This window comes from Furipterus horrens, unplaced genomic scaffold (genome assembly GCF_987537825.1).
Source record: "Furipterus horrens unplaced genomic scaffold, mFurHor1.1.pri manual_scaffold_9, whole genome shotgun sequence".
Taxonomy (NCBI): Eukaryota; Metazoa; Chordata; class Mammalia; order Chiroptera; family Furipteridae; genus Furipterus; species Furipterus horrens.
The window spans coordinates 941,600-958,617 of NW_028327179.1; the positions used below are offsets into that span (position 1 = coordinate 941,600).

General features: G+C 61.5%; 1 protein-coding gene across 1 annotated transcript in view; it reads right to left on the minus strand.

The window, feature by feature from the left end:
- Positions 1–3,202: 3,202 nt before the first annotated feature.
- Positions 3,203–17,018, minus strand: part of PKD1L1 (polycystin 1 like 1, transient receptor potential channel interacting) — a 60,000-nt gene continuing 46,184 nt past the window's right edge. Inside the window, exons 45-57 of the mRNA XM_090287764.1 lie at positions 16,253–16,379; positions 15,526–15,609; positions 14,674–15,059; positions 13,395–13,629; positions 10,650–10,754; positions 10,367–10,507; positions 9,195–9,311; positions 8,858–9,061; positions 8,245–8,463; positions 6,363–6,524; positions 5,559–5,693; positions 4,060–4,299; positions 3,203–3,268 (exon numbers count right to left, since the gene is read on the minus strand). Of these exons, the coding sequence (XP_090143890.1) occupies positions 3,203–3,268; positions 4,060–4,299; positions 5,559–5,693; positions 6,363–6,524; positions 8,245–8,463; positions 8,858–9,061; positions 9,195–9,311; positions 10,367–10,507; positions 10,650–10,754; positions 13,395–13,629; positions 14,674–15,059; positions 15,526–15,609; positions 16,253–16,379 (2,221 nt within the window). The remainder of the gene's footprint in view (positions 3,269–4,059; positions 4,300–5,558; positions 5,694–6,362; positions 6,525–8,244; positions 8,464–8,857; positions 9,062–9,194; positions 9,312–10,366; positions 10,508–10,649; positions 10,755–13,394; positions 13,630–14,673; positions 15,060–15,525; positions 15,610–16,252; positions 16,380–17,018) is intronic.

Sequence of the window (17,018 nt, forward strand, 5' to 3'; positions counted from 1 at the left end):
TTTACGGTGAGAGGACATGGACTTGGGGGAAATTCCCAGCCTTTCGGAACCCTCGTTTCTTCTTCCTTCAAGCACAGGACGTGCCGTGAACGCCACCACGGCAGAAATGGGAAGGTCCTAGGACACCCACAGGGGCCTGGGACGCGGAGCGCGCCTGGGCCAGGGAACTGCGCCCCGGCCCCCGGCCGCCGGCCGCCCGCGCTGGTCTGCAGGACCGAGGCTTTCCGCTCGCGCTGCTCAAAGCCCGTCGCCTCTGAGGACGAGGGAGCAGCCCGCGTTTGTCACCGAGATGCACCGCCACCGTGCCCCCGCCCGGTGCTGCCGGCGTCCAGTCCTTTCTGGAAGGGGAGTGACAGCTTTATTTCCTTCCCAGAAGCCGACCAGGTCTGCGCTGCTCCCCGCTGTAGCTGGGCCCTCGGCCCTGGCCTGGCGCTCAGCGGGGCAGATAGTCGGGTTTCTGCGACATCTCAGGAAGGACTGGAGCCCGGAAGCAGAAGCAACGACGGGGACCAAGGTCCTGTCTGCCCAGAGCCAGTCACTAAGGGAACAACGGGACGCAAGACATGATCACACGCACACAGGTGCCTCTGCCCTCCATGACCCAGGGGCTCGGAGGGAGGGACTGACTGGTCTTCCCTTGGGAGTCGTCCCAAAGGTGCATGTGTGTGTGTGTGTGTGTGTGTGTGTGACAGAGGGAGAGAGCACGAGGTGGCCTCCGGGGGACTGGCCCCGAGTCCTGCTCTCTGGGCAGAGCTTTGGAGGCAGCAGAAGCTCCGTGTGCAGAGGGCACACATCCCTTCTTCGGTGGGAGGCTTGGCAGCCCTGCTGAACACGCCCAGGGGGTCAGAGCTGGGGGGCAGGTGCACACGTCATGCAGAGCCTCGCGCGTGTGTAGCGCCACCAAGCCCGGGGTGGCCCCGGCCTAGCACACCCGTTGGCATGGCCAGGACCGCACACCAAGGGGTGGAGGTGCCTGGCGAACTCAGCCGCCATCTGGAAAGGAAGTCAGACGCCATTTCCAAACCGTAAGTAAGCTGATTGGAAATGATGTGCTTCCTCTGGATAAATTCATTGCAGGACGTAGCTCATAAATACTTTCCCTTAATTTCTGAAAACAGACACAGAGACGGCTGCGGCTGAGTTCAAGGTGTCCTTCGCACCCGAGAAAGTGGGAGGATGGTGGGCAACTTTCACAGTGGCCCAGGGGTCAGAGCAGACGTGACACATTTGGGGGCCGGGGGCACGACCCTGCCCCTCACCAGCTCAGTCGGAAAAGCCAGCCCTGCCGCCAACCCAGCCACCATTTGCCCACTTGAGCCCCGTCCAGCAAACGCACGTCCTGTTGGGGTCTCGTCCATCATGGCTTAATTACTCTGATTAAAACGAGACGGTGATTAGATTTTACCAGGGAGCTGCGTGAGGAGGAGGGGAAATTAAATTTATCCCGGACGGGAGGAAACAGTTGAATGAGGAACATGGCCCATGATTGGATTTCGGGCCCTGCCTGCTCCAGCGTGATTCGATCCTGACACATGGGCCACGTCACCAGAGGACAAAGGCCTGTCCTTCCCTGCAGGGGCCCGCTCGCCGCGGAAACAGCCTGGCATCGGTGACCCTCTGGTTCTGAGAGGCACGTCACCTGCTCACGCCACTGGCAGAGCCTAGTCCCTGCAGGGTGGCGACGGGTCTGCGGACTTGACCGAGTAGTGATGTGTCACCTCCCATGTGGCCTCAGGACCCCGCAGAGGCTGGAAGACACGACACTCAACAAGTGCCGGGGCTGGGACCTGCTGTATCCTCACGGCCGCTTCCAGGAGTTTCACGTAAAATGGGGCCACGTCTCCCGAATAAATTAGCCTGTCAATCATGCACTTGACCCCCAGAGGGCGCCTCTCTGTGTTCCCAGATACAGCCGCGTGCACAGAGACGAACGTATGTGCTCCGGTCAGCCCAGCGCCGAGCTGCTGGCCCGTGCCGCGCGCCTTACGGGGACCAGCACTGATCCTCACGACCCGCTGCCCAGCAGGTAGGTCCCCATGGCCGGGCCCGGGTTCCGTGTGACCCGGGATGACCCTGACCCCCCTGGGGCCCCGGCCCCACCAGCAGCCCGACCCCGGGGGGCTCCGGAGTGACCGCCTGCCCTCCCACCTGCTTTCACAGCTCATCCAGGCGCTCTGAAGCTACTTTGAACCCCAAAATATGAGCGTGTGCTGCAAATTCAGTCCCCTCCTCAGCAGACTCTGATCTGAGCCCGCAGGTTTTTAAACACAGCCTCACTGGCCTCAGAGGTTCAGTTCAAATAACCATTTTATATTGAATTAGAAAGTCAGGAAACACGAGAGCTATTAATCTGGCAAGATTCAATTGCGAGCCTCGCAGAGCGAGGACTTCATTACAGAATCCCATCCTGGCCCGTTTCATTGCCTTTATTAGATTTCTGCGCCGCGCTGCCGACCAGACTCACTAGGCAGAACAGAGACGCGCACGTGGGATTCTAGTCTCTGGTTCCCGAGACAGGAAGGCAGGCTCGTGCCGACGCGGCCCGCCCCCGGCTGCTCTGGGGCGACGGGCGAGGGGCCCGCCGGAGCTCGGGTGGAGGGACGCCCCGCGCCCACCGTGTGTGAGCTGACACAGCAGTACCTTCTCGGACCCTCGGCTCTTGCTGGGGGTCACGTCGACGGCCGCCCAGACGCTTGCATGTGTGGAGGAGACACGTGTTGCGAGCACCTCCGCGCAGCCCGGGCCAGCATGGCTCCACGACGCCTGAGGAGGAAAGACGGAAGAGCTCTCTCACCGGGACACACTGGCCAGCAGCGATGGGAACGTCTGGTCTTGTCGCCCACAGATTTGGAAGGGGAGTGGGGTGCCCTCCGCAGGGCGCTGGGTGTGGCGGAGACCTTTCGAAGGTCATGTTCCTGACCGATCCCCTACACAGAGCAAAAAAATAGAGTTTGTGAAGTTTTCTGAGTATTTTGCTTCGCTTTTGTCTGACCAGTGGAATTTCATTTCTTAAAACATTGGGATAAATTAAAAAATGATAGAACCCTGTCTTTAAATCTCTACAGCTGCTTAAATGCACCCGTCATGGGTTGGGGTGCGTCCCCCCAAGACCTGCGCCTGAGACCTGGTTTTCAGAGGAAGAAATTCAGACGGGGCCCTGGGGGTGGGCACCCAGCCAGCGTGACTGTGTCCGTATACAGGGTTACAGGGCGCCCTCGGACAGAGGGATGCGCCCAGGGCGCTGTGCCATGTAAAACTCAGGGTGACGCTGCCGCAGCCCAGGACTGTGAGAAGTGGGGGGCCTGGAGCAGCACCCCCCGTCTCCAGGGGGTGGGGGACCCCAGAATTGTGTGACAGTGCGTTCCCGTGTGGGGTGTTCTTCCAGCGGCCTCCGCACGCTAACACCACATTGTCCTTATTATCGGGGAATGATTATAGTTTGTAAGCCTCTCGGCTGGGACAGAAACGCCTCCCAGAAGCAGCCGGAAGGGACAGCTGCGTGTCTCAGAAGCCGGCGCCCTTGGTTCGAGTCAGTCAGCCTGTCTCCGAGGAACGCGGGAGCCCTGGCCAGCATTGCGGCGCCGCCGTGAGAGCCACCCCAGCCCACGTGGAAACAAAGGGATTGACAGGAAGCTTTCAGCGTTGCCGGAGCCCCGTCTGCCGGGAGGGGACGAATCAGGAGCCGCGGAAACGCTCCTTCCTGGGACGCTGTCCTTAGCAGACGTGACAGGATCCGTGAAAGCCGAGAAACTCGAGCTCGGCCGTCCGCTTCCATATTTCTGTCTGGTGAGTTCCATCTCTAACACGGCCTTTGTAAGTCACGGTAAACAGCTGCAGTAAAGTTAATTAGCTTATTCGTGACGTGCGTCAGGAAGATGTTCCCGGACAGACACACAGACGAGCTGAGAAGAGACCCGCGACCAGTTCACGTGAACCATGTCCCCCAGGTGGGACCGTCACTTTGTCGTCTTTCTGCTTGAGATGCACAACGGCTCCTTTTTAAAAGCTCTCCACTGGAAATGATGTCGAACGCACAGCCACGTGGCAGGCGCGGCTCACCGGCCGCCCTACGTCCTCGCGCAGAACCACGCCCGCTCCGCGCCACGAGCCCCGCTCTCCCCACTGCCCTGCGTGCTCCCATCCCAGCAGCTGCTTCTCTCCGTCCCCGGCGAGGGCACGGCCACCGCCCGGGAAACGGGTCTCGGCGTCCACACGCGTGTCCATGCCACGGCCCGCAGTGGCCCGTGCGGTGTGCGCTGACAGACTGGCAGCCACCCTGGAGAGTGCAGGGGGTGCTCCCTGGAGCGAGGTGACATGCGTCCCTGAAAGTGTCACCAGACGGCGCCTCCTTGGACTGTTAGACACAGCACTGGCTTTTACCCTGAGAGGTGGCCTTAGCTTTTAATCACTTCAATGTCTTTTTTATTAGGGTTGGTTTTAAAAATTAGATGTTGAATTTATCAAACACAGTCATGGAAGACACCCGACCGGGGTCGCCTCCATTCTGGGCGAAAGTAACGCATCTGTTTTCTGACAGTAAAACATTTCTGTTCCTGACTCAACACTCGTGACCACGGCACGCGGTTCTTTCACTCTGAGGCTGGGTTCCATGTCCCAGCATGGGAATGGAGAGGGTTTTTTGGTTTTTTTGGGGGTATTAAAATCAATAAGACTGGCACGTGATAGTTTGTCTGTTTATATTTGGGATATTTTTGGCCACTTTGGTATGAATATATCGCTCTAGTCCACAAGGGCACAGTTGGCAGCGTTTTCTCCGTCTCTGCTCTGGAGCAGCGGCTGGAATGCCCTGTCCCTCAGCAGGTTGGTGGTTTCACCCGGACATCCCGGGCGCAGGCGCTTTGGGCCGGCTGCTGGCGCCTCCGTCACGCGCACGGCAGCGGGCGCAGGAGGGCACGCACGGGCAGCCGGGCTTGCTTCCAGTCGTGTATGTGGTTCATTTTACTTCCTTCCCGTTCTCTCCCTCTTCTCATCGTTACTTCGCACACGTATTATACTCACTTTCCCCATCACATTCAGCTGTTATTTTTGTTTGTTTTGTTTAAAGATTTGGTTATTTATTTTTAGAGAGAGAAAAAGGGAGGAAGAGAGGGAGAGAAACATCACTGCGTGGTTGCATCTCACACACCCCCAATCGGGGACCTGGCCGGCAGCTCAGGCCTGTGCCCTGACTGGGAATCGAACCAGTGATCCTTTGGCCACGCGTGGCTGCCATCCCGGGGTCCTGGTCATGCTCCGTGAGAGTCCTCAGTCCCCAGTCTCCTTGCTGATGCCCGTTTTAATTGGAAGTGAGGGAGCAGGTGGACATTTCCGTAACCAAGTTGGGCTGGAAGCCACGTCAGACAGTTCACATCACTAAGCGGCTCTTCCCTGCAGCCCGAGCACCGCCCTCCCTCACGGAATATTTATGCCAGCGGACCCCAGGGTTTGGAATGGCAACCGCTTCAGGCTTCCTTTCCGACTTAAAGAATAAAGAGATGGATAAGAATAAATCATCATCTGCTCACCCCAGCAGCTCAGTCTCCATCAGACGCTCCCACCAAGGGCCCTCCTCCTGCTCCAGCCGCAGCAGCGTCTCGGCGTCCCAAGGGCGTGCGCGGTGGGCAGTCGGACAAGCCGTCGAGCCTCCACAGGAGCTCATCCAGCAGCGCCGCAAACTCATCCAGGGAGCAGCTCTGTGGGGAAGAAGTCAGGCCGTCAGCGCCCTCAGGGTCCCATCGTCCTCTTCCTCCTCAGCGGGAGCCATTCACATCCCGGCTTCAGAGGGCACGCGCTTTGTTAGAGAACTCACGGGGCCCCGGGGTCAGGGTGCCGGGCCTGGATGTCACACACAGGTGTGCGCACCTGCCCCTTACTCAAGGACACATACAGGCATGTGCACCTGCCCCTCACTCACATGACACACACAGGCATGTGCACCTAAGGGTTATGAAGGACCGTTGAGTGGGCTTCAGGGCAGTCATCTATGGGAAAGGGCATGCTAAGGAGGGCAGCCCTGCAAGCGCCCAGGTCGTGAGGACACAGGACTGGCCCTGCAGTGCACAGGGACACTTGCACACCAGCGGTGAAGTGTGAGCCCAGAGTGCTCACAGCTGCCTGGATTTGTTCAATTTGGGTCTCAGGTGACAACACTCAAGTGAAGAAGGGACAGAGCAGGGGGTGTCCCTCTTGCCGACCCTCTAGGGTCGTTCTCGGGGTCTAAGGAGCTAAGGGTGCAGGAGCAGGAGAAACCAAAGCTTCTGGGACGGTGAGTGCAAGTCCAGTGCCGTGCGGGGTGTGGAGTGCCAACCCCAGTCCTGCTGTGGCCGGAGCACAGTCCTGCGGGGCTGGCGGGGCGCACTCACCGGGCTCTCGGCCAGCCGTGTCCCCTCCAGCGCCGGCCCCTGCAGCCCGAGCGCGCAGCGCGCCTGCCCCCACGCATAGGCTGCCACATCTCCAAGCCCCACGAGAGACCGGCTTCGCAAAGATGCTCTTTTGGGGGTAAAAGCCCTGAGGGAACCTCTCAGCTGTGGAGAAGAAAAAAATACAGACTTGATGCTAGTAAGCAAAACAACAGCTCTGTCATTTGTTCAACTGCAAAACAGAGATTACATCCAACGATGCCGTTTTATGTCCTGTCAATAAGACAGTCATTGCTCAGCAAAAAGTCAGGAAACTTAGGGACTGAACTTGTCAACAGCAGAGAGACGACCTCGGCCGTGAAACCCCTCCTGTCAGGAGTGTGTTTCCAGTAGCAGCGGCCCAGGACTGAGAATCTGAGCTGACCCCCATTTCCCTGTGCAGACCCCGCACCTGTGTTTCGGCCCCTCAGTGGGCCTGCGGGCTGTGCACAAGGCAGAAAGGGCCCCATGTCACACAAGGGAGCCAGCGCTGTCCCTGAACGTCAGCCCCGGGCTGCTTGTTTCTCTGCTGCAGGCTGGGCTTCTCAGCCCCAAAGCCTGCGGGCACCTCACAAACGTTTGCACGTCCATCCGACTGGGCTAAGAAGAGCCCAAACGAGCTGAGTCTTGGTCATTTGGAGCCTGCTTTGCAGGCTGTCGCCCACCAGAGGGACAGGGCGCCTGGGTACAGGCCCCCAACGCTGCTGCCCTTGGGGCTCCCTGACCGGAGGCTTCAAGCATGTCACCGGGCGACACCCCCATAGTAAGACCCAACCCCCCAAACTGCCTCCCCCCTTCTCCCCACAACATGGCCCTGGACAGTCTCATGGTGGGAGGGATGTCCCCACATGCAGACCCGTAACATGGCGCCCCATACTGGTTGGTCTATGGGAGTCAGCGGGGGGCGGGGGGCAGATGGCTGGGAGCTGGGGTGGTGGAGCCAGGGAAGCTTCTGGGGCGACCCCACACCGCACGTCATCCACCAGGAATTGCAAGATTTACGGCAGGTGGGGTGGAGGGGCGGGGCCTGCAGGGGAGGTGGGGAGGCCGAGGGAGCTGCCTGTGCAGGGGGCCTCTGTGTCACGGGGTCCGTGGGGCTCGGTGCCACGTCCACACAGAGCAGGGCCTCCAGCCCTGAGTCTTCAGCAGGGACACCCGGAGAGTGTCCAGAAAACTGGGCATGGCCCCTCCCCAAGGAGAGAAAGCAGCAAGCGGGGGAGGACCCTGCTGGACGCACACAGGCCTGGGCAGGTGAGCAGGGTGGGCTGGGGGCTGGGAGGGCGCACACCAGCGGCCCACCCACGTGTTAATTCAGGTGAGCCACGGGAAGTGGGTGCATATAGCCACGTCTGCACTAACGCGGGCACAGCGTGGTAATAAGTTATTCTTTGTCCACGGAAACTTAACTGCTAGCGGGATGTCCTGTGTTTCTTCTTGCAAATCTGTGGCCCTAAGTGGGGGCGGCAGGTCAAGGCCCCGGGGAACTACTGTGTGTGTGCAGGCAGGTGTGCGAACATGTCCATGTTTACGTGCGTGCGTCTGTGCGTGCACACGTGTGTCCATGTTTGCCTGTGCGTGGGCATGTGTGTGCATGAGTGTGTGTCCATGTTTAAGTGCGTTGTGTGACATGACTAGGTCTGCAGGGGCCTGGGACACAAGGGGCCCCATCGCTGGCTCAGCCCTGAACCCAGAGCGCGGCCCGCGCCGGCTGCAGGTGGAAACACGGGGACGACAGGGCAGGACAGCGGGTCCGGCCGGCAGGGGCAGGGGCAGGTGCGCCCGGGGACCAGGGACGCTCACCCCACCCACGCCAACCCCGACCTCGGAGCCCAGCTGGGGCACCCACCATTGCAAACCACAGAGCCGTCCCGGCCGCGAGCAGGGCCGCGCAGCTCCCGGCCGCCACGTGCAGTCCGGACGCGGAAGGGCCCGGGGGGGCGGCTCTCGGGGGCCGGAGCCGCAGCCGGTGCGCCGCGTCTGCGAGGGTGGCGGAGGGCGGAGCCCCGGCGAAGAGCAGCGTCCCGCGCAGGTGGGAGTGGGCGGCCAGCACCAGGAGCCCCGCCAGCTGCAGGGAGAGACCCGCCGCGCTGACCTCTGAGCCCTGGGTCAGGGCTCCCCAGACTCAGGCGGGGCTCTCAAAGCTTTAACACGAGGCTCGGCTGCAGAGGCAGGTGTGGGTCGGTAGCCGCATCACCCGGGTGTGAGCGCTGAGCCCCAGAAAGGCCGGCCCGCCCCTCCCCCACCCCAGGTGCTGCGCCCCGGCTCCCTCCTCTCGGTTTCCCTCCCACCAGCACCACGTGCACCTGAGCTGCCAGGGGCCTCGCCTGCAGCTGGGGCACCTGTCCCCCCTCTGTCCCCGGCACCCACAGGGGCTCAGCAACATGAACCACTTAGCAAAGGCCTGGGAGGAGCAGCCTCGTGTTGTTTTGTTCAGAAGTTCCCTTGCCCGGTGGTGGTACCAGGCCAGGAGCTCGGCCGAGTGTCAGGCGCATCTCAGGCCCGGGACAGACGTCGCTCCCCCGTCCCCCCCCACAGCACAGAGCGGGGCGGTAAGGAGCCCAGGAGGGGACAGTGACCACCTGCGTCCATAGTGATAGCAGCGCTGCCTCCCCGCCGTGGAAGCCCGGAGCCGGGCAGCGGTAACGCCCGGACTGACCACGGAACTGCGGGCGTGGGAGGCGTGAGACCAGACGCAGGGGCTCCGGATTCGGGTGGCGCTCCCCCCCCCCACAGGCTCACGGAGGACGACACAGATCCTATCGGTTTATCGGGGATCGCAGGATGCGGGGGGCTCACCGCTGGAGCGAGGACGCCTGAGAGCGAGCGGGACACTGCGGCGTTTTGCAGACCCAGCAGCCGGAGGCACCGCAGGGTCAGGAGGAACGAAAGGGCTCCCTGCAGCCACCGCGCCCTCTGCGGCAGAAGGACAGCAGTGCGGGGTGTCACACGAACGCGGGCGCGCAGGCGGACTCACCCGACAGGCCGTGCGTGGGGGGGGCCAGGAGCGGGCAGGTAGGCGCACCAGCGCGGGCGCTGCCCCTGCCCCGTCTGTGGGGGGCGGGGCTGCTCTGGTCACGCGCGCTTCCCCCGTGTGGCAGCTCCAGGTTCCGGGGCTGCCGAGGGGGCAGGGCGAACGCTCGGCGCCTGGGCGCCCTCCCTCCGCCTTCCGAGTGCACAGGGCGAGCTCGTTCTCCAGGCACGTTTCAGACAGTTAACCTGCCTGCGAGCTAGAAGCGCCGCGTTTCATCCGGATGGAGCCGCACACACACGGCAGGACTGAGCCAGGGCGCTGGGCTGGAGACGCAGCAGGCAGGTGCCCGGCCCTCCAGGTAGCCCTGGCTTCCTGCGCCCCCGTGGGGCTCCCTGGGGTGCATGGCCTTGTCAGTTCTCACGAGATTACAGGCCAGAGAGAAAGAAACGCCAGCTGCAGGTTCCGTCTGCACAGACAGAGGACCAGGGCTTTCTGCGTGGGTCGAGGTCAGCCATGGCTTTGAACAGCCAAACCCGCACGGCCCTGGAGACAGACCCGGGAAACGGGGGGCCTGCAGCTCCCGCCAACAGAAATACCATCTACGTGGCAGCGAAGCAGAGAATTTTCTGGTTGCCACATTTTACACACAGGTGATGTTTATTTCATACACTCTTTTGAGATGATTATGTCTAATATATTATTGTTTCAACATTATTCCGTGTAAAAGCCTGCTGCTCGCTGCCATTCAGGTCACACCATCGTTCCTCGCTCCCCAGTTCTGCTCTCCCCACGTCACAGGCACCCCGGCTGGTGACCCCCATCCCGAGGACCCCGGGCCCTCCACAGTGCAGGTCGCCCCTGCCTGCAAGCTCAGAGCATTATCACTCAATACGGGACGACTCCCTGGCTTGGAAACTTCCAGAACATGTCTGAACTCTTTCTCTGGGCGACCTCACGGAGCAGGGCCCTATGTGTGTGGCCCGAGCGCCTGTCATACCTGAGTCCATGAAGCCACGTGACTGAGATCCACAGACTCTTGCAGAAATCCCCTGTGGAACTGGTCGGTCACCTCCGCAGCCAGAGAGAGCAGGTGGCCGCAGGCTGCGTACCAGGCGAGGCCCGCTGCTGAGGTGGGCAGCTGCCGGGTGCAGAGAGGGGCCGTCAGGCGGGCGGATCGCGGACGGGCTGCCGCGCCACGGCCCTGAGCCCAAGGAGCTGGGGCGCAATGGGCCGCGGCCACGAGGGCTGCTGAGGGTTCTGGGAGACCCACCGAGGGCTACCTCCAGCCAGTTCCTGGGCCGTCGCCAGTAGCCACGGACGCCCTTGTCCGCCAGGCGGAGCAGCTGGAGGCACAGGTGGGTCAGGGTGAGCACCAGGAGGGCCAGCTGCGGGGACACAAGACAGCAAGGTGACACGTGTTGATCGGGGTCACGCAGAGGCTGAAACTCCGGGCGGCCCCAGGAGCAGATCGGACCCCAGCGGGTTCCTGGCTGTGTGGTGTGGAGCTGGGGGTGAACTGGGTCCCCTCAGGCTGCCGGGCACTGTGTACCTTCTCACCTACCAGCACTCAGAGACCCCCGCCCTGAGGGTGACAGGGACGCATGTGAGCTCAAGACGGGCCTGCTCCTGGAGCCCCGCCCTGGGCTGCCCAGCACCCAGAGGGTGCCCCACCTTTCCCCACGATGCTCAGGAGCAAGAGCTTTCAGGCGTGTGGGAAACATCTGAAGTGCGCGTCCGTCTAAAGGGCCTGCGTGTGACACATTTCTTAAGGCTCCGTGTGTGGTTCCCTCAGCATGGGTGAGTTTCCTGGTCACCCTGCCTTCACCCACTCACCCACTCACCCACTCACTGACTCATTCACTCACTCACTCACTGACTCATTCACTCACTCACCCACTCACTCACCCACTCACTCATTCATTCACTCACCCACTCATTCACTCACCCACTCATTCACTCACTCACTCATTCATTTCCTCATTCACTCATTCACTCCTTCATTCACTTGTTCATTCATTCACTCACTATTCATTCACTCATTCATTCACTCATTCATTTCCTCATTCATTCATTCATCCCTTCATTCACCTGTTCATTCATTCACTCACTATTCATTCACTCATTCATTCATTTCCTCATTCACTCATTCACTTGTTCATTCATTCACTCACTATTCATTCACTCATTCACTCACTCATTCATTCCCTCATTCACTACTCATTCATTTCCTCATTCACTCATTCATTCCTTCATTCACTTGTTCATTCATTCACTCACTATTCATTCACTCATTCACTCACTCATTCATTCATTTCCTCATTCACTCATTCACTCCTTCATTCACTTGTTCATTCGCTCACTATTCATTCACTCATTCACTCACTCATTCACTCACTCATTCATTCATTTCCTCATTCACTCATTCACTTGTTCATTCACTCACTATTCATTCACTCATTCACTCACTCATTCATTCATTTCCTCATTCACTCATTCACTCCATTCACTTGTTCATTCACTCACTATTCATTCACTGATTGATTCACTCACTCATTCATTCCCTCATTCACTTACTCATTCATTCCCTCTTTCATTCACTAACTCACTCAGAATGGAAGGGAGTGGTGCTTGCAACGGTGGAACTGTCCTATCTGAGGTCATGGCAGCCTTGTAGAGCCCCTGGGGACCCTTCCAGTTAACAGCTTTACACTAAAAAAGCCTCTTTGGGGGCCCTCCCCTTCCTCTGGGGGCGAGGGAGCGTGCCGCTCCCATGTGCCAGGTGCTGCGTCCCCCACATCATGGAAGATGGACTGGAGGGGTAATGTCTGGGAACGGCATTTTATGGTCCACAATTGCACTGACCACTAATCTCTGTTCCCACGACTGGCTGCCAGCTGCCCTGGAAGCCCAGCTTCCTGCGCCCTCGGCCCAGCCTGCAGCCAAGCGTTCCAGGCTCTGAGATGACTGCCACCCAACCCTGGACTTGGCCATGAACTCAGGGGGACCTGGGCTGAGCCTCATGCACTACCCCCTGCCTTCCCTGGAGCTGCGTGCCCTGTGCCCTGTGCCCTGTGGGCCTGCCTGTGCTTACAATTTTGATAGTTTGTCCGTCATGCATTTTTGCACGAATTCTGATTTTATGAAATGCTGCACTGGGATGTCACTCATGTTGGTGACTGAGGTGAGCGGCTCACCAGCCGAGTGTCCCCTTCTCCCGGCCTTCCCGTGCCCACACAGCAGCAGAGGCTCTGTCCACCCAAGGGAACCCTGAGTCCAGAATCGCATGGCCCCCCACCCCTTCACCCCCACAGCAGGCACGCCACCTGGGCGTCAGCAGGTGTCACTGTCCAGCCAGAAAGGGAAGCACAGGCCAGGCCGGCAGGTTTGGACGGGACAGTTCAGAATCACTTCCCCCGTTCAGAAACGGTACACACACACGCCCTCTTGCTAAGGCCCACAGTGCCGGGGCTGCGTCCCCCCAGACGCACGCGTGGGAGCCCTGATTCCCAGCATGGCTGTCCTGGGGCTGAGGCTCTAAGGGAGGCATTAGGGTCAAAGGCGCTCACAGGGGGAGCACCCTGGTGGCAGGATAGTGTCCTCAGGAGGAGAGGGAGAGGCCCCTGTCGGCCACGCAAGGACACAGCGCAAAGGAGCGTCCGCAAACCAGGGACGGGTCCTCAGCAGCCCCGGCCGGCAGCTGACCTTGGACTGCAGCCTGCAGGCTGAGGGCACCCATGCCTGCAGCAGAGGCCCGTGGGGGGTGCCCGCTACAGCCACCCACGCGGAGGCCTGGAAGGGATCTGGGTCTCAGTGCCGAGCCCCCACGTGACCTCGGTACCCCAAGAGTCCTGTGTGCGCACCAGCCACGCAGGCGTGCCTGTCCCCACGGGGCGCTGTCCCCGTCCCCTGCCCATGCCAAGTGGGCTCCCTGCCGCGTGACGGGGACAAGGCAGGGCGTGGGTGGAGGGTGGGTGAGGGTGGGCCCGAGGCCTGTCTGGTGGACGTGGCCGGTCCGGTGCACTCACCAGGGGCAGCATGAGGTGGAGCCTCGGGGTGGCGTCAGCGAGGAAGAGGGGCACCGACTCCACCCGGGCGGAGAGGGCCAGGGTCCCGGCCGGGGGCACCGCGGCACACAGGGACACGCTGGAGACGAGGCCGGCCGGCGGGCTGAAGAGGACGAAGCGCACGCACACGGTGCTGGTGCTGCGGCCGACCCACCCGCGGGCCCTGAGGGCGGCCAGGGCTGCACGGGCCGCGGGCCTGCAGAGCACGCGGATCAGAGAGGGCAGCCATCAGCTGCACGCCCGCCTGGGCCCGGGGGCCGGCCGGGGCCACACAGGCCGCGGGCCAGCAGGGGAGGCTGCGCGGGACACGCTGAGCGGGGCCCTGCTGTCCCTGGCGTGGCCCCTGTGTTGACGGCTGCGTGGATGGCCTGGCTCCTCCGACTCCTGACTGCCCACCACCCCTGCTCCTCGCCCGGGCGGGAGCGCAGGACGCGGGGACTCTGGGGAAGGGACGCCGTCCATTTCCCAGGGTCCAGTTCAGGAGAGCGCCAGCCTCTGGGGTTGTCACTGTCCTTCTCTGCTATGAGCTCTGTCGTGGGAGAGAAGCACCCTTTGCCGTCCGTGCCACCGGCGATGACTAACTCCCTTCCTTGTTAGAGTCGCTCAAAGGCACGCATCACTGTGGTTGCGCACGGCTCCCGCGTGCCTCGGACGGTCAGTGACCAGGTGCAGGCTGGCCCAGGGAGGGGCGTGGGGACGGAGACCACCATGACGCGGTGGCTGACCCTGCCAGGGCCTCTTCCCTCGTGCACAGAACACGAGGGCCCACCGCGGCCCCGTGCTCACCAGGAGGCGCCGTGGCCTCTCAACCATGATTTGCAGCCCGTGCGCCGCCAGGACTCGTGAGACAGGCAACGCCGGACTCCGCAGTCCGGGGCGCGGGCCTCCCCTCTCAGGGTCTCACATGAAGCGTGACCTCTGACAACACACGGCCGTCCCGTGGGTGCCCTGTCTCTCACCGGAAACACACACAGGCCCCACGGCAGAGCCGCGTTTTATTGGTCACAGCTGATAATAAGGCTGCATCTCGCTGGTTAATTCTTGGTGCCAGAAACCCTTACGTACAAGTACAGGCACCTGATTGTATTTTTAAAGTCACTTTGGAGCAAAAAGGTAGATAATTATTATTATTTTTTGTAAAGCAATTAAAATTATACCTATTTTTTTGTATATATTTGTATACCTATTTCTTAATATATGTTTTTGGTTGTGCCTCCGCATTTTAGTAGCTTATGCCTGCCGTGAGCTGCAGGGGGGCAGCCGCTGCTCTAGGCCTTCCGGCCGACTCTGAGACAGCCCTCGCTCTTCCTTCCTGGGCGCCAGGAGACGGGGGCCTGGCGGGCACTTGCTCCTGCTGTAGGCTGACCGCGAGGCCCGGCCAGCAGCTCCGGTCACGTCACAGGAGTAATAGACCCGGTGTCCCCTGTGGCTGTGTGTGCCCCTCGCGTCAGCCAGCCACGCATGAGTGCTGGATGGGCCAGCGTGGGCGCATGGACCCTGGCACACTGACCTGGTCCTGCCCAGGCTGAGCTCACAATCCTCTCTGCAGGGGAACTCAGGGCCATCGACGTCGGGGTGACATGCAGGTGGTGAGCCTTCGGTGAGCCCTGGGAGCAGCTGGGGAGGCTGCAGGACAAGCCAGAGCAGAGCAGGGTCAGACGTGCATTTCTGCATCCGCCCTGTGTCCTGGGCTTTCAAGCTGGGCAGCGCAGGGGCCACAATGACCTGCCACATGGCCCCATAAAGCCCCCGTGCCTCCCCCGGGCTTCTGCTCCAGCTCCAGGGCTGGCCCCCACAGAAAGGCAGCACCTGGGGGGCCCCAGTCTGGGCTGGGGGGTCAGGAGCTTCTGTCACGGATGGTCTAGGGGACATGCCACCTTCTCATACCCCTCCCACTGGGACCTGCACAGAGCGCCGGCACGGGAGGCACCTCTGCGGAGGCGCAGGCCACGGGCCCCAGAGCCCACACCCACGTCCCTGTCCCAGCCAGGCTCCCGGAGACGGCGCCCACAGCCCGTGCCCTCCTGCCCGTGGTCTCCAGGCTGGTCTCACTCAGGGTGTTTTCAGACGTGAAAAGAAAGTGACCTGTTACCTCGCACGGGCTTCCAGGAGGAACTCTGAGCTGTTTAATGACCGGCGGGCCTAGGAGGTAGCACTTCCCTCCGAGAGCTCCGGGCTGCAGGAAGAAGGGGACGCCGGAGCCTGGTGAGTGGGGGGCAGCCTCACCCAGCACGCGGACCGGCCCAGCTCACGCCACGGCCGGAGGGTGAGAGGCCAGGCTCCTCCTTCCGTTCCCGACATTCTAAGGATTAACCAGCAGCCCGAGCAGGACACAGCAGCTCCCTCCCCAGTCTCTGTGCAGAGCAGGGACCCCCCTTCCATCTCTGCTGCAGTCTCTCTGTGACCCTGGCAACCCCAGACGCGCGGCCGTGTGCCGGGAGGACCACTGTGTGTGAGGGACGCAGGACAGAGCCACTTTCTTTAAAGGCGGAAAACAAGGGAGAGGCAAGGAATGCGGTTGTTACACAAAATGCATGCTCCCTGGCAATGTTTTCTCCAGAACCCGAAACAAGCCCGGGCCTTCTCTGGAAGGTCCTGAAGGTCCCATCCCCGCTGTGTGCTCCCCTCTGTCCCCAGGGGCCCGTGTCTCTGAAGCTGCTTCCGCCCGCACACGCCCACAGGCTCTGGGGACAGGCCGCACCCTGCGTCCCGCCTCTGCCCGGGGAGGCTCCGCAGTGAGGGGGGCCTGGCACGGGGAGAACAGGGCGCGCCCCGTCGGAGGGCCCCGTGCGCGTGGCCAGGAGCGGAGGGGAGCCCACCTGCGCGCCCAGGGGGCCGGCGGCGGCAGGCGTGCTGTCGGGGTACAGGCCGTCCAGCAGCGGGCCCAGGCTCCAGGCCCACCAGGCGTCCACGCCGCTCAGGCCGCCCGGGGAGCTCCCGGCGCTTCTTAACCAAGAACAGAAAAACCAGGTCACTTCCTCTGAGATGAATGTCAGGCGGTCTGTGGAGTTAAATGGGGGCGTCGCCTGCGGAATTAGAGGGGGCCGCTGGCAGCGTGCGGGACCACGGAGGGCACCGCTCATGGTCCCCACAGCAGGCGGGGGGCAGACCAGTGCATTCGCTCCTTAGACAGCCCCTCGGCTCGTTGCTCTCTGAGTGCGCGCTCTGTACGAGGACCGCCTGCCGAGCGCCGCCCCCGCCCCAGCCCGGCCAGCCAAGCCCTGCACGCGTGGGAGACGCCCCACAGACAAAGCAGCACAACAGAGCGGGAGACACAGACATGGGGAGTGGCAGGCGGGGACTTTCGCTCCAGAGGCTGGAGAAGCTCCCACCAGAGGTGACTTTTCAGCAAAGACAGAAGGTGATGGAGGGCGGCCACAGGGATGTCTGAGGGGCCCATCCAGACGGGGGCAGTGAGGTAGGTTGGGGGACTGATCCACATATCACTGCTTTAGCGGGGGTTCGCGTTTCTACTTGGAACGTCACGAAGGCTTGGCTGAGTTCAGCAAGACCGCAAGTGAAAGTTAACTGCGTGACTCTGACAACATGACACTTGTTTGTTCCGGTGCAGCAACCAAGCGGCCC